This window comes from Orycteropus afer, unplaced genomic scaffold (genome assembly GCF_000298275.1).
Source record: "Orycteropus afer afer isolate SDZICR_OR568_19922 unplaced genomic scaffold, OryAfe1.0 scaffold00211, whole genome shotgun sequence".
NCBI classification, from domain to species: Eukaryota; Metazoa; Chordata; class Mammalia; order Tubulidentata; family Orycteropodidae; genus Orycteropus; species Orycteropus afer.
In genome coordinates, this window is record NW_006921798.1 from 1688385 (window position 1) to 1703781 (window position 15397).

General features: G+C 36.8%; 1 protein-coding gene across 1 annotated transcript in view; it reads right to left on the minus strand.

Moving 5' to 3' along the window:
- AIMP1 (aminoacyl tRNA synthetase complex interacting multifunctional protein 1) overlaps positions 1-13865 on the minus strand; it is a 51840-nt gene extending 37975 nt beyond the window's left edge. The window contains exons 1-2 of the mRNA XM_007948289.2: positions 13745-13865; positions 576-689 (exon numbers count right to left, since the gene is read on the minus strand). Coding sequence (XP_007946480.1) covers positions 576-689; positions 13745-13853 — 223 coding nt within the window. The 5' untranslated portion in view covers positions 13854-13865. The remainder of the gene's footprint in view (positions 1-575; positions 690-13744) is intronic.
- Between the last annotated feature and the right edge of the window lie 1532 nt (positions 13866-15397).

The window sequence follows — 15397 nt, forward strand, 5'->3', positions numbered from 1 at the left end:
ACTAAAACATTTGACCGGGAGAGATTTTCTACACTACAATCAAATGTCTTTCTATTTAATACTTTGAAACTGTGAGAGTACTATTATCAACAAATTAGCTAAAATGATAATTATCTGCTGACCTGGAAACCTTAAAACTTGAATTTTGGCAACATACTCTTTAAGTTTCAGTTTCCTTATGTATAAAGCATGGATTATAATATACATATGTTGCTGAGGATAAAGCAAATAATGCATATAAAGCAAAAGTATAGTATCTAGAATATAGTACTCTTTGATAAATGTTAGCTAAATATTATGATGGCTGTTCTAATAGGAGCAGTGATAATCAAGCTCAAGTACAGCACAGATATTAAATGCATAGGTTTCTGAACTCCAGCACTGTCACTTTTTTTTGTGACCTCATATAATGTCATTGGCCTTTTCTAAGTCCCTCTTGTCAAGAAGGAACTCAGAGTAGGATTACTGTGAAGGAAAAACAAGAGAACAGGTACAACATCTAACTTAATAAACTTTTAAAAAAGTGGTATAATTATTATAAATCATAATAAGGTATAATTTCTACATTTAATCACCTCCATTTAGAATTTCAGCCTGGATTAGCTCCTGTTTCAGTTCTTCAATTTCTTTCTTCAATTTAGCATTTTCAACTCGAAGTTTCTTCTCCTCTCTCAAAGTTGTCTGCAAAACTAGAATCAACAAATCCAGTTAAATATAATTGTGTTTTTTAAAAAGTTTCTTATGAATACTACTTGAGAAAAACACAGCCAGCACAGAAATATTAGTAACCAAATGTTTGGCCAGTTTCCTTTGTGTCAGTTTGATTTTTATTAAAACAATATAATGTCTAAAAAAGAAAAAGAAAGAAAAGGAGAGTATTGGTGAAATATTAGATCAGAAAAGATTTTGTTTATGAATCATCTTCCTAATTTCTATAAAGATGCTTACTAAAATCAAACTGGTAAGCTTTCATCATTGTGGCTATATCTGAGACATTAGGAGATTATTCTACTTCATTTAAAGGAAAATGACTTTTAAACAATGGAGAATAATTCTTCATTATTTGATGTCATTATTAGGTCTCAACTTTTTGTTATTAATTGATCTAATAATTGTTTCACCTTTTTATAGTTTACTTCACTTTTGTTCCTAGTTCTCAGGCTATTCACCATTGCCCTTTATTATGGCCACAGTGCTCTCACTTTCTTATGCCATGAAATTTTGAAGACAGCTACCTGGACAACTGACTGGGAGAGATCCCTATCTGTACCCATTCCAAAGAAAGGTGATCCAACTGAATGTGGAAATTATCAAATAATATCATTAATATCACATGCAAGTAAAATTTTCCTGCACATAATTCTAAAATGGTTGCAGCAGTATATTGACAGCGAACTTCCAGAAATGCAAACTGTATTCTCAGGAAGTCACAGCACTCAGTCTTTGCTGGTCATTCTCTCCCTGCCCTGTGTGTCTTCCTACCCAAGTCAGACCAAGGCGTCCTTCATGCAGCTTCCAAACAGATCAGAAGAGACCACTGATTGATCCAGAGCCAAAGATCAGCTTTCTAACTGTCTGCTACAGTCGTCCTCAAGGCCACTGAGTTGGGTGGAAGAGGGGCAGAGATATTAAAAAATAAATTTTTTCCTACCAGTAAAAAGTCATCTTTCACTTGTTTCAGCTTGTGGTTAGTTGCTGCAGTAACTTGATACCTTTCAGCATACTTATGGAATTGAGATTATAGATTTCTAGGGAGCTCTGATGGCATAGTGCCTAAGGCATTTGACTGTTAACCAGAAGGCTGGCAGTTCAAACCTACCAGCTACTCCTCAGAAGGAAGATTGGGCAATCTACTTCCGTAGTGATACTACATTGGAAACCCAGGAGGGGGTCGCTATGAGTTGGACCTGATTCAACCACAGGGGGTTCAGTTGCTTTTCTAAGGAGCTCTGGCAATCTTCTGTAAAGATTTACTGCCTCAGAAACCCAATGGGGCTTGCTAGGAGTCAGAATTGATTCGAAGGCAATGAGTTTGGTTTTTGGTTTAGTTGATTTTCTGGGTGCTTACGTGGAAGGATCAAGATCCCAGACATGCTCATGCTGCCATCTTTCTAGAATTATGTAATTCACATAATTTGCCTAAGTATCCTTAAAATAATTTAGCTTTCAAAATGTTATGTGATGATTTATCTCTATATGGCACAACTTAATTGTCTTGTATTCTCTAGAACTTTCCAGTGACCCACTGTACATCTGTATAGGTGAAAATTCTAATAACAATTATTTCAATCTATATCTTAATTATTTTTAAACATATAAACACAGAATATTTTTAAAGTATTTTCATTATGCTATGGATTTGCTAAAATCATCTACCATGTAAAAACTGAGGGAAGATTGTACTTTCTATTCTTCAGAACTTTACAGAAACCATTATTCATCATTCTCAGAAAATCAAATACATAGAGGGGGTAGAGGAAGATGTAGAATTGGGTAGAATTACTCCCCCAGCAACTAAACAACTGAACAATGAATAATAAGTACCATAGACTGAGATTTCAGAACTCCAGCTGGCAGCTGAGTTGTTGGAAATATGGAATGAATCCAGAAGTGGGGAAAGGAGGAGAGGGACAGGACAGATGCTCGGAGAACCTACTGTCTGCTGACATTGAGTGCTCAACTCACCACAGCCACTTTGGGATGCAGTTGACTAACACCCCAAACATAGAATAGAGGAAAGAAGCTAATCTTAGGAAGATGTAGCCCCTGCCTTTTTTTCCTTTTTTTAAGGAGGTGCAGAATGGCTATGGGAGTCTGTGGGCCATGCCACTGGGAGAGGTTTAAGGGAGACTCTGGTTCTACCAGAGTGCTGTTTAATCTTGAGGCTCGAGATCAACAGGCACTAGGGCTGGGATAAATTGCAAGAGTAGCAGAGCAACGGGAATACTGCAAGGAATACATGAAAAACACAGGGAAAAGGCTGCCCCTTGCCCACAATAGGACAGCATGGGAGAGCCTATACAGAAGTCCCTGCAGGGGAAAGATAGAAAAAGCTCCTCACCTTTGCCACAGGGAAGCTGAGTCCCACAACCAGATAAACTGCCCAATCCCCACCTATATGTACTGAATTCCAGAGATCAAGCATCCAGATCCCTTGAATCAGCGTTGAAATAAATCTAAGGATAAGAGTCCCCTCTAGTGGTTATAAGGAGAAGGTACCAGGCCCACTGCCATTGGGCCATTGGGTTGATTCTGACTCATAGGTGCCATGTGAGGCTGAGGTGAGCTACTGAGTGGGGTTCCCAGGGATGTTTTGTTGAAACAGGCTGCTGCATCTTTGTTCCATGAGGTTGCAGGTGGGTGTGGGCCCTGGCCTTTCAGTTGGTGGCTGGGTGCTTGGCCTCTGAACCACTAGCATGTGCAATCAGAAAAATTTCCCACAAAAACAAAAATACGAAACTTAAAGTAAAAAAATATAACAAAGTGGCCCAAGTTCAACAAAAGGTAATAAAACACACACACTCACAAGAAAAGGTACAGTCAAAAGCAAATTTTGAAGAAGAGGAAATTTCTCCTATAGAGGTGCGAATAATGCAAAGTGTTGACAGTTTTCCAAATATAGTGCTGTGTATGTTTAAGGCAAAATGCATACAGAAAACAAACTAGCAGAAACAGGAAACAAATGGAGGAACAAAATGAAGAATCAACATGGAAACTACACAAAAACAAACCAAAAAGAACTACTACAACTGAAGAATAGAAAAACTGATTTTAAAAATACAAGAGAAATATTCAATAATAGAGTCAAATAGACAAAAGGTAGAATAAATGACCTAGATGACAAAATAACTGAACTTAAGTTTCAAGAGAAAGATGACGAAAGAAAAAAGAAAACAAACAAACCCAAAGATAATATGAGATTCAATTTGTTGTTGTTGTTTGCCGTGAGTCAGCCCCGACTCATAGCAACCCCTCCTTGGGTTTCCAAGGCAGTATCACTACGGAAGTAGGACTGCCCAACATTCCTTTCGAGGAGTGGCTGGTGGGTTTGAACCGCCAGCCTTCTGGTTAGCAGTCAAGTGCTTTAGCCACTATGCTACCAGAGCCCCTGAAATTCAATTAAGAAATCTAATTATTGGAATCCTAGAGCACCATGAAAACAATAAAGGCATGTAAATGACTTTTCCAAGAGATGATAAGAAAGAATTCCCCAGATCCGAACAGAGAACCAAGCCTGCAAATACAGGAAGTTACACAAAATTCAATTAAAAGAGAGACAAAAAGATCAACTCTGTGCCATACACCAATAAAATTCTTGAAAATCAAAAGCAAGGTGGGAATTCTAAAACCAGAAGAGAAAAATGTAGTATAGCATACCAAGGGGTTTTCGTAAGAATGAGTGTACAATTCTCTACAGAAACTCTAGGGTCCAGAACCCAAAGGAATGGCATATATAAAATACTGAAACAAAACAATAGCCAACCAATAATTCTTTACCTAGCCAAGATGTCATTCAAAAATGAGGAAGATAGCAAGACATTCCCCCAAAAAAGCCAGAAGCTCTTGGAATTTGTCACCACGAGACTCCTCACAGGAGAACTCCAAATGGAAAGGCAAAAGCATTATATAAATACCCGTATCTATACACAGGGATATAAGGATATAGGGGGAGCTCTGGTAGCATAGTGGCTAAGACACTTGCCTGCTAACCAGACGGCTGGTGGTTCAAACCCACCAGCCACTCCTCGGAAGGAAGGTTGGGCAATCCTACTTCTGTAGTGATACTGCCTCGGAAACCCAAGGAGGGGTCGCTATGAGTCGGGTTTGACTCCACGGCACATAACAACAACAACAACATACACAGGGAAGGAAAATAAACAAAACATAAGAGTGAGATATGTCAAAAAAACGCAACAACATACACAAACAGAAAACCCACTGCTAGACCATGTATATGATATATTCAGGGAATAAACTCAACAATCAAATCCTGTGAACAATGAAACATCAATTTTGTAAGAAACAATTATACAGTGAACATAGGTTGTATATTGATGTTAATGGATCAATGAACAGAAATGGAGGAGGGGAGCATATCCAGAATAGATTTATTACATTAAGATTGTATGTTAACTGTTGCTTATATGTTAAATGTTCCTGCAATTTTAAGTTGTATAATAAAACATAATGGGAGTTCTGGTGGCCTAGTGCCTAAGGCATTTGACTACTAACCAGAAGACTGGGGGTTCAAACCTACCAGCCACTCCTAGGAAGGAGGTTGGGCAATCTACTTCCATAGTGATCCTGCCTCGGAAACCCAAGGAGGGGTTGCTATGAGTCAAAATCGACTTGAGGGCAGTAAGTTTGCTTTGGTTTTAATATAACATGTGGTAACCAGTAAGAATTCAACAAGAAGAAACAATCAGAAGAAGAAGGAAGTTAGCAATAACGCTTATCACAAGAAAGCAGCCAAATACAAACAAAAACAGAAAAATCAGAATAATAAAATAAAGAAGATAAGGAAACACTCAAAAAACAAACAGCAAAATGAATAAGACAATTGCTTTTCAGTAATAACAGTAACTGTAAATGGTCTCAACACACCCATGCAAAAGGCAGAGAGTGGTAGAATGGATAAAAAAATATATAAGCCATCCTTCTGCCCTCTACAGGAACAGATCTCAGATATAAACAAAACAAAACAAAACCCCGACTGCCACTGAGTCGAAGTGACTCACAGTGATTCTACAGGAAACAGTAGAACTGCCCCAAAGGGTTTCCAAGGCTGGAAATCTTTATGGAAGTAGACTCATCTTTCTTCCATGGAGTGGCTAGTGAATATGAAGAGCTAACCTTTTGGTCATAGGCCAAATGCTTTAACCATGTACCATCAGAGCTCCTCTGACACAGGACACAAAAAAATTGAAAATAAAGGGATGGGGAAAAATATTCCATGCAACCAGTAAACAAAAAAGACCACGGTGGCCATACTAATATCAGATATAAAAGACCTTAAATCAAGATCTGTAACAAGAGATAAATAAGGACATTACATAATCATAAAAGGGTCGGTCTGGTAAGAAGACCTAACAATTATAAATATATGTGCACCTACTAGCAATGTTTCAAAATACATGAAACAAATAACGACTTACATGAAAGCAGAAACAAACAACTCCACAATAATAGCAGAGGATTTCAAAACATCACTTTCAATTACAGACAGAACATCTAAGAAGATCACTAAGGATATTCAGAACTTAAATAAATTCATAAGCCAATAGAACCTAATGGAAATATACAGAACACTCCTCCCAGCACCAGAACAAAACATATTCTTTTCTAACATATATGGATCATTTTCTTCTAGAAGAGATCATATGGTAGGACACAAAACATATCACCAACAAATCTAAAAAGACTGAAATCCCTACATAGCATTTTCTCTGACCATAACAGTATGAAGCTAGAAATCAACAACAGAAAAAAAAAAAAAAAAAGGAAAACAAACATGGAAACTAGTAATAAACTAGTGAAAAATTACTGGGTCCTAGAAGAAATCAATACTGGAGTTAAAAAAATTCTTAGATTGAAAACATAATATATCAAAACATTTGGGACAACAAAATTCAGAGAAAAAATTATAGCAATAAATATTTTCATTAAAAACAAAGATGCAAAATTGTTAACTTAAAACTACTACTTGAACAAATAAAAAAGTCAGTGAAAAAGAAGCCAAAAGCTACCCTGAACAAAGAAATATAAAGGCAGAAATAAATGAAGTAGAAAACAGAAAGCCAGTAGAAACAATCAATAAAATAGACAAATTAGTGGCTACATTGACAAAATAGAAAACAAAACAAACAAACAAGAACGCAAATCAACAAAATGAAGTAACGAAAATAGGTGACATTATAACCAATCCAACAGAGATAGAGAAGATCATAACTGATGACTATGAAAACTATACTTTAACAAAACGAAAACAGTAACAATTGTACTCTAACAAATGTGAATAGCTAGATGAAATGGACAAATTCCTAGAAACATACTACCTACCCAAACTAACACAAACAAAAGTAGAAAATTTAAAGAAATCCATTATAAAAGAAGAGCTAAAAGATGTCATCAAACATTGCAACAACATACATACAGAAGCCCAGGAACAGATGGATGGCTACACTGGAGAATTCTACCCAACATTCAAAGAACTGACATTAATTCTACTCAGTCTCTTCAAAAACAAAGAGGAAGGAATACTACCTAACTCTTTCTATGAAGCCAGGGTAAAAGACATCACACCATACAGAAAATTACAGACAAATATCCCTTATGAATATAGAGGCAAATTTGCTCAACAAAATTCTAATGAACACCATGATCAAGTGGGATTTATACCAGGATTACAAGGGTGGTTCAACATTAGAAAATCAATCAGTGTGATCCACCAAATATATTTTTTTAAAAAAGGAAAAGAACCATATGATCATATCCATTGATATAGAACAAGCATTTGATAAAATTGAACACACTTTCCTGATAAAAACTCTCAGTAAAACAGGAATAGAAGGGGAATTTCTCAACAAAATTAAGGGCATATATGAAAAACCAATAGCAAACATTATACTCAACAGAGAAAGGCTGCATTCCCCTCTAGAATGGGAATGAGAGATAATGACACTCATTCTCACCACTAACATTGTACTAGAAGTCCTAGTCAAAGCATTAAAACAAGAAAGAGAAATAAAAGGTATCCAAATCAGAAAGGAAGAAGTAAAATTACCTCTATTTGCAGATGAATGATCCTATACATGGAAGACCCTAAAGACTGCACAAGAAATCTGCTAGAACAAATAAAAAACTTCAGTAATGTTACAGGGTACAAGCAAAGGACATGAACAGGACCTTCACCAAAGAGTCCCTTCCAAGCAGCCAACAAACATATTAAAAGATGTTCACAATCATTACCCACAAGAAAGATGCAAATCAAAACTACAATGAGATACCATATTACCCCAGCTAAAATGCCACTGGTGGAAAAAAGGAGATAACAACAAATGTTGACAAGGATATGGGGAGACTGGAACTCTGATCCATTGCTGGTAGAACTGTAAATTGGCACAACCACTATGGAAAATAGTATGACCCTTTTCCAAAAAACTAGAAATAGAACTACCCAGCAATCCCACTCAAAGTATATACCTAGAGACCTAAAATGAACAACATGAATAGACAAATGTACACCTATGTTCATTATTGCTTCATTCACAATGTTGTTGTTATTGTTGTTATGTGCCCTTGAGTTGGACCCGACTCATAGCGACCCCTCCTTGGGTTTCCGAGGCAGGATCACTACGGAAGTAGATTGCCCCATCTTCCTTCCGAGGAGCAGCTGGTGGGTTAGCAGTCAAGTGCCTTAGCCACTATGCTACCAGAGCTCCCTACAATAAACATAGGTATGTTTACAAATATGTAGGTGTAGGCACATACATTCATTGAAGTCATAAATACAGACACTCTTCAGATGTAACTGAATACCTTCCAACATTGGTTTTCCGGATTTGAAGGCTTAGGACCATAGTCTTAAGGAAACACAGTCAATTGGCATAGCCTAATTCAAAGAAATCATCATCTGCATCCTACTGAAGTGAGTAGTGTTTAGGGTCTTAAAAAAGCTTGTGACTGGCCATCTAAGACACACTATAGGTCTTTACTCTTCAGGAGCAAACCAGTAAGAAGGTAACCAAAATGCAAAAAAGAAACAAGTTTGTATGAGCCACAGCCTCATCTACCCCAAAACCAGAAAAATTAGATGGTGTCCAGCTACCACTACAGACTGTTCTGGCCAGGGTCACAATAGTTGGTCCCCAGTAGAATAAGAGAAATATATGGAGCAGAGCTCAAATTCTTATTAAAAAAAAACAAAAAAGGCTATACAAACTAGAACAGCAGAGAACAGATGACTCCCTGAGGCATTCTTTAAACCTAGACCAAGGCTATCCTGAGATAACCTTCCAGTGAATCAGCAGAGCAGCACACAAAATAAAGGATATTATCTGTAAGATCAGTGCCCTACTTAAAAAACATCAGTATGAGGCCAAAAAGTCAACAGTCATTCAAAACCAAAGATGAGAAGATAAGGGAGCAGGAAAACTAGAATACCGGAAAAGGAACAAATTGAACACAATTAAAGAGAATGTTGACACATTGTAATAAATGTAACTAATGTGTCAGAAAAATTTGTGTGGAAATTATCAAATAGGAACTTAACTTTTCTGTGTAAATTTTCATCAAAAATTCAACAGATTATTAAAAAAAATCAAATATATCATAGAAAGCTGGCCATGGTATGTCTAAGTTGTGTACAGTAATGCAGACTGAATACAACACAGCTGTATCAGCTGGCGTCACAGCTGACCCTTTCATGGATTCTACATATATGAATCATGCCTCCCTCCTTATGTCTGGCAGTACTGTCCTACGTAAGCATTTAATGAAGTACAAATTTTAATTAAATGTCATATTACTTATTTATAAATTATTTATTTAAACACTTATTCTTTCACTTATCTATCTCATTATTTGACATTTCACATTTATAACAGTAAAATATATGCTTAAATCATCTTAAACCCTGGTAAGGACCCATGTGTTATGAGTGCGAGAGTACTACTCTTCTTGAGTCCTAAGTTCTTGATTCCTCAATTTCCACCTCTCTTCCTAGTCATAAATGTGAATCTAAAGGTAAGAGAGAAAGAAAAAAAAAAGCGTCCTCTGCCTATTAACTTGCATCCATTCTCTGGGGCCTCGATAAAGGGCCTCACTGAATCCCAACTAGGCCTGCAGTCTGGTGGCTGCCCTGCTGTCTGAGTGGAGCTGCCTTTGAATCTGCAAGAAGGTGATAGAGGGGCAAAAAAAAAAAAAAAAAAAAAGATGCGTGGTGGTCACTTAGCCACAGAACCCATTTCTGCCATTTGTGTGCTTGGCGGCGCTGGGGCCAGTCTGGTGAGTGGGAGTTTCTGAAGAGAGCAAAAATGCTGTGTGGGATAGGGTAGGGCTTGTTCCCTATAGGCCGCAAATCCTGACCCAAGTAGCTCTGTGGCTTGAAATGGCACAAGCCTATCTGTCTACCCAAAGTACAGAAGTCATGGCTCAGAGATGAACCAGCTGCAGAGAGCAGCTGCAGGGGAGGGAGCAGCCCCACTTGGCTGACTCAGAAACAACTGGAGCCTGAGGAGCATTTGGCTGCTCACCTTCTGTATAACGCTGATTTTCACATAGCCAGTTGGTCTTTGGAGCACATCCTTAGTGAGGACTGCCTACATTATTTTAAACCTATAAATCACTTTATTTTTTCTTTGTATTGCATATAAAGTTAATATTACATATCAGCTATTTTGAAATTATGTGCCTAAGTAGGTTATTTCATCTAAAATATTTTTTGACAGGATACTAAAATGAACGTCACAAAATGTTTACTGTAAAATAGGGGAAATTAGAACCATTAAGATAGTATACCAAGGAATAATGAGACAGGTGAAGAGTATGCAGTAGCAAAAAAAAAGTTATTTTTATTTAATTTGCAAAAGTGAAATGTTAGTAAAGATGGTTTGAAATGTCCACCCATATGAGAAAGAATTTAGTTTATAATAAATCCTATATTACAGAGAAGTACTGATCATCTCCAATCACTTCATCTTACTAACGAGAAATCATATATACATATCCACTGCCATCCGGTCCATTAAGGCTCATAACGATCCCCACTGGGTTTCTGAGGCTGCAAACTTTTACAGAAGTACATTGTCTCATCTTCCTCCAGTGGAGCAGCTAGTGGGTTTGAATTGCTAACCTTCTGGTTAGCAACCAAATGCATTACTCAGTATATGCCACCAGAGTGCCATATATATCCATATGTATATACATACATATATGTACATATGTATGTATATATAAAAATTACATTACATGCTCAAAGTTATAAAGGTCTTTAGTCAAAGACCTAGACCCAAATATCTTGAACCTAATTAGATAACCACAGTAAACCTAGATTCTTTAATAACTGTTTACCAAATGCTATTTTTAATTGAATTATAAGGATCTTTTTCTAAAAATTAGTTGTCACTATGGTTAATGGTAATATTCTCAACTAGATTTCTCACAAAATGAAGATACGTGAGGTAGATTTTTATGAGTGTTTCATGTTACTAATATTAAAAGAGATAAAGAAATAATAAGAATTTTAATGAAAATAATAAGAAAAACCCTTGGAAACAATATAAAAACTAAATAATGAAAATGGTATTTTAAGATAAAGGGAAAAGTTTTAAGACAGCAAATGTAGAACTTTTGTAAGTCATTGGTAGTCTTACATAGGAGAGAAAGGTATTTATTTTTATTAGTGATGATATCACTCTCCGGAATATTCATTATGGCATTAACACTGGGTATTGAGAAAATTCAGTATTAAGAAAGAAAATAATAATAAATCAAAACCAGCCTAAGTCTTAATGGTAGAAATTCAAGTTTAGTATTTTTGTACATAAGAACAGTATCTAAGTAAAACAGAGAAATATTTCCAGTAAAAATCATCTCAGAAAACACTTTACTAGAGAATAATAGGAGCTCTGGTAGCATAGTGCCTAAGGCTCTGCTAACCAGAAGGCTGGTGGTTCAAACCCACCAGCCACTCCTCAGAGGAAGGTTGGGCAATCTACTTCCATAGTGATACCTCATTGGAAACCCAGAGGGGTCACTAAGTCGGATCCAACTCAACAGCACATAACAACAACAACAGAGAATAATAGAAAGTATCTCTTCTATGCAAATTTAGAGGAGATAGTCAACTTAATACTTTTACTTAATTTTCTTCATTTCTAAGGTCTAATTCTATACCAATTTATTTATTTTACAATCTTCCTTTAGAAGTCTTAAAATAACACATTGTTTTACACAACTAACTCTTGAGCTACATGAAAGTTAAATGCATCAACCCTCCACACAGTCGAAAAACCCACATGTAACTTGTGACTCTTCAACTAAGAGCCTACTGTTGACTGGAAGCCTTGCTGATAACATCTACTTCCGCAGAGATACTGCCTCCAGAACCCAAAGAGGGATCACTATGAGTTGAATTGACTTGACAGCAGTGAGGAATACAGTTCTTGTCATATAGTTACTAGATTTTTCTCATGAAGATACTCACATACAGAACAGATTAAGTTTATTAACTGTATGGCATGATGATTATTTACTATTCATTAAGTAGAAGTGGATCACCATAAAGGTCTTCATTCTCAGAGCAAGCGGAGGAACAGGAGGGCAGTTGCCTGTACTGTCTTGGGCTGGCAGAAGCAGAAGAGGTGGAAAAGGTCAAAGAGACAACAGGAGAGGCAGGCCCACTCAGTGTAACTTTACGGAAATACATCACAATTTCTGACTTTTATTTCTCTAAAAATGTTTTTTACATGGTGCTTGAACAACTTCTCTTAGAAAGATCAGCACAAGGCCGGTCCCCAAGAGGTGGAGGTTAACAATGTCCCAAATGTCCAAACTATAGTGCCACTCCATCATTTCAGATGTTAACTCCTCCCCCTCCTTTCAGTAATCTCCCATGTCTTAGGGGTCTGTATTTTGCTGTAATGCCTCAGAGAACTCACAGACACCCAAGGGATCATCTCACATAGTAGTGGTGGAGGCTGGCAAGTCCCAGGTCTGTAAGTAGGTCTTACAATTCTCGGGGTTTGATGAATCTCAATCAGCAGATTAGATGACAGCTGCTGTCCCAAATCCAGGGGTGATGTGACAATGGCCCGAACACAGAACTGGAGCAGGAGGAGGGTGAGCCTTCCCAGAGGATTCATAGGTATACCCTCAAGGAAGCTAAAGGTGGTGATTTGATTTATACCCTCCAGCAAGGCGGGACTCAAGATATATCCCACTTGTGTTGCTCCAACAGAAATAGCCCAAGTGGATGGCTTTAATAATCAGCAGTTACTCAGTGGCATAGAGCCAATTGCCAGCCATCATAAGGGATGACTACTACCAGCTGCCCAGCCACGTTGACAACTGACCTTAACTACTACACCATCGCAAACAAGCATAGATAATAGGATTTACAATACAACACTGAATGGAGGACAATGGCTAGGAGGGCCACATCAAGCAATTCACTGCACATGGTAACAATTCTTCTACTGTTTATTTTAGTTTCAGTTCATGTCGTATCATAGTAAGATCCATGTCATAAAATAAGTCAAAAGCAGTTTTGAATAATCAGAACTCTTTTGCCAGATTGTCTAATGTCAATTCGTTTTCTGGCACTGCTTCTTCTATGTCTTCTTCCTCATAGTCTGGCAACGGTTTGGAAGCACTCATCTCCATCAAATCATCTTTCAATTGGTCTGGTGTGGTACCTATTAGTTTTTGATTATCACTAAGATCCATATCTTGAAATATATCCATGTGTAAGTGGACTCGTGCAGTACAAACCCATGTTGTTCAAGGGTCAACTGCATATACATATATACATACATATAAATTTCATATATTCACTATATACCATTTCCAATTTATCTTAATCCTAGAATATTATCATATACCCAGCCAAATTAAAGAAATAAAAACAATCTAACAGTTACCACCAAAACAATTTAGTAGTAACTTACGTGGTAAACAGGTCTGTTTTTGCTCTCTTAATATATAGATTCAATGTATCACCTTAGAAAATTTTAAATTTTCTTACTTGCTTTCTCCTTAAGAAGAGCAACTTGCTGTTTAAGATACTCAATAACTTGATCTGCCTCAGCCCCCTTCTGTTCCAGTCTCTTCAGAATAGCATCATTGGTTGCCATTTTTGTCAAGAAACGGCAGACACTCCTAAATTAAAAAAATAAAAGTAATACATTATATTGTGGAAAGAATATACCATACCATACACTGCAAAAAGTTGTCCAAAAGGGAAAATATCTTCTACTATAACAGATCAATATACTAGAAAAACACTTTTCATATGAGAAGCAACAAACCAAAAAGGCAGAAATGTTAAGTGGACCAATTCCTGCATCTATTTGAGAGGGAAAAGCTATAAGTCTTGCTAAATTCTGAAATGATGCTATTTAACCATAGCGTAGGTTGAAAGTTTTCAAAGAAAGCTTTAAAATAGTGCAAAATACTAAGACATAAGACAAAGAGCGCTACGGGAAAATAGTAAGTAATAATAATCTGAATTAAGCTATAACCTATGCTCCAAAGAAAATAGTTGCTGAATTGCTTCTTTATAAAGTATTTGGTATAATGGATGATTCTACTGTTTTTTTCACTTATGTACTATTTTCAAGTGAACATGTGAATAAAGAGAAAAACAAAACCCAGCGCTGTTGAGTCAATACTGACTCCTCGCAACCCTATACAACACAGAAGAACTGCCCAGACAGTTTTCAAAGGTGTAAATCTTTAAGGAAGCCAACTATTACATCTCTCTCTTGGGGAGTGGCTGGTGGGTTTGAACCGTCAACCTTCTATAATGTAAAAAATCCTGTTGATGCACAGAAAATCATATATAAGCAAACATTCTGAGATTAATTCATCATAATAAAGTTTGAAGTGCCAGATATAAGGACAAATAATGAATATTAAGACAAACAATCACAATGACAAAAGAGAGGGTTAATCACTAATGCTAATAAGAATTACTCTTCTGACATGTTTAATATTAATTTATAACTCACGATCCAAAGTTAACAACATATACATAGCTGAAATAATTGTGATTTTATATAAACAAAACTATGTAAAGTTGCAAAATTTTTTGATAGAAAAAAATTGACCAATGGACAAATACTATAGAAGATTTTTTTAAATTTTAATTTATTATTCAATATTCTAACCATATAAAAACATTTCCTGAAATGTTTACCTCTTTTAATAGAAGAAAGCCAATCTGCAAAACATTCACATTAAAATTGATAATATACATGACAGAGAAACAATGCCAAGATTATGAGACCAGAAGAACTAGATGGTACCCCGCTACTACTGTCAACCACTTGGAAGTGGATCTATATAGGAGATCCTGGATAGAGAAGGAGAACAATGTGGAACAAAACCCAAAATCATTTGGAGGGAAAAAAAAAAAGGGGAACCAGGTTTGCTGGTCCGACAGAGCCTGGTGGAACCACTGAGACTATGGCCCCTAGTTGCCCTTCAGGTTTGGAATTGAACTCATACCTGTGGCTTCCAGCCAAACAAAAGACAGGCATATGAGCTGAACATTTACCTGAGATAGATACACTCCTTGGAGAAAACAATCATGGAAGAAAGAAGGGCTGCTTATGCACAGGGAGACAGCTCAGGGGGCAGGAGCACATGGTGGGATGGACACAGGGAAGAGGAAAAT